Source organism: Notolepis coatsorum (assembly GCF_963971535.1).
Source record: "Notolepis coatsorum genome assembly, contig: SUPER_7_unloc_5, whole genome shotgun sequence".
In the NCBI taxonomy this organism is placed as follows: Eukaryota; Metazoa; Chordata; class Actinopteri; order Aulopiformes; family Paralepididae; genus Notolepis; species Notolepis coatsorum.
Window position 1 is genome coordinate 247,728 of NW_028174876.1, and position 1,343 is coordinate 249,070.

The window sequence follows — 1,343 nt, forward strand, 5'->3', positions numbered from 1 at the left end:
AGATGACTTTACATAGAGACTGCTAGTTTACTATTAGAGGACTTTACATAGAGACTGCTAGTTTACTAGTAGAGGACTTTATATAGAGACTGCTAGTTTACTAGTAGAGGACTTTATATAGAGACTGCTAGTTTACTAGTAGATGACTTTACATAGAGGTACGACTGCTAGTTTACTAGTAGATGACTTTACATAGAGGTAAGATTGCTAGTTTACTAGTAGATGACTTTACATAGAGGAAAGTAGGGGTGGGGGAAAAATCTATACGTAGTAGTATCGCGATACTTTGCGTGGCGATACTGTATCGATACAGGGATGCCAAGTATCGATATTTAATTATTCACCTGACAAGTTATACTAAAGTGAAATATCCCTTTAAAGTCTCACGTACTGTCTTGCACTCTAGGTAAAAAAAAACAACACCAACAAAAAAAGTAGCACACTGGATTTTCAAAAGATATCTGGGAGCTGTGTGTAGAGTCAGCGGCATGGCTTCACTCAGGTCCTCTACTTGAGGAAGCTGTAGAGTCAGCGGCATGGCTTCACTCAGGTCCTCTACTTGAGGAAGCTGTAGAGTCAGCGGCATGGCTTCACTCAGGTCCTCTACTTGAGGAAGCTGTAGATGAAGGTCCCCAGGATGAGGGCCAAGATCACACAGCAGCAGAATATCATCATCTGCTTCTGTAGGACGGAAGGAGAGAGAGAGAGACTCAGAAGAGAGAGAGAGAGACTCAGAAGAGAGAGAGAGAGACTCAGAAGAGAGAGAGAGAGAGAGAGAGAGAGAGAGAGAGACTCAGAAGAGAGAGAGAGACTCAGGAGAGAGAGAGAGAGAGAGACTCAGAAGAGAGAGAGAGAGAGAGAGAGAGAGAGAGACTCAGAAGAGAGAGAGAGAGAGAGAGACTCAGAAGAGAGAGAGAGAGAGAGAGAGACTCAGAAGAGAGAGAGAGAGACTCAGAAGAGAGAGAGAGAGAGACTCAGAAGAGAGAGAGAGAGACTCAGAAGAGAGAGAGAGACTCAGAAGAGAGAGAGAGAGAGACTCAGAAGAGAGAGAGAGAGAGAGACTCAGAAGAGAGAGAGAGAGACTCAGAAGAGAGAGAGACTCAGAAGAGAGAGAGAGACTCAGAAGAGAGAGAGAGACTCAGAAGAGAGAGAGAGATAGACTCAGAAGAGAGAGAGAGAGACTCAGAAGAGCGAGAGAGAGAGACACTCAGAAGAGAGCGAGAGAGACTCAGAAGAGAGAGAGAGACTCAGAAGAAAGGAGAGAGACTCAGAAGAAAGGAGAGAGACTCAGAAGAGAGAGAGAGACTCAGAAGAGAGAGAGACTCAGAAGAGAGAGAGAGACA

General features: G+C 44.7%; 1 protein-coding gene across 1 annotated transcript in view; it reads right to left on the minus strand.

Moving 5' to 3' along the window:
• Positions 1 to 603: 603 nt before the first annotated feature.
• LOC311232760 (syntaxin-3-like) overlaps positions 604 to 1,343 on the minus strand; it is a gene marked incomplete at both ends in the record, with an annotated part of 174,083 nt that continues 173,343 nt past the window's right edge. Inside the window, one exon of the mRNA XM_084338339.1 lies at positions 604 to 681. Coding sequence (XP_084194465.1) covers positions 604 to 681 — 78 coding nt within the window. The remainder of the gene's footprint in view (positions 682 to 1,343) is intronic.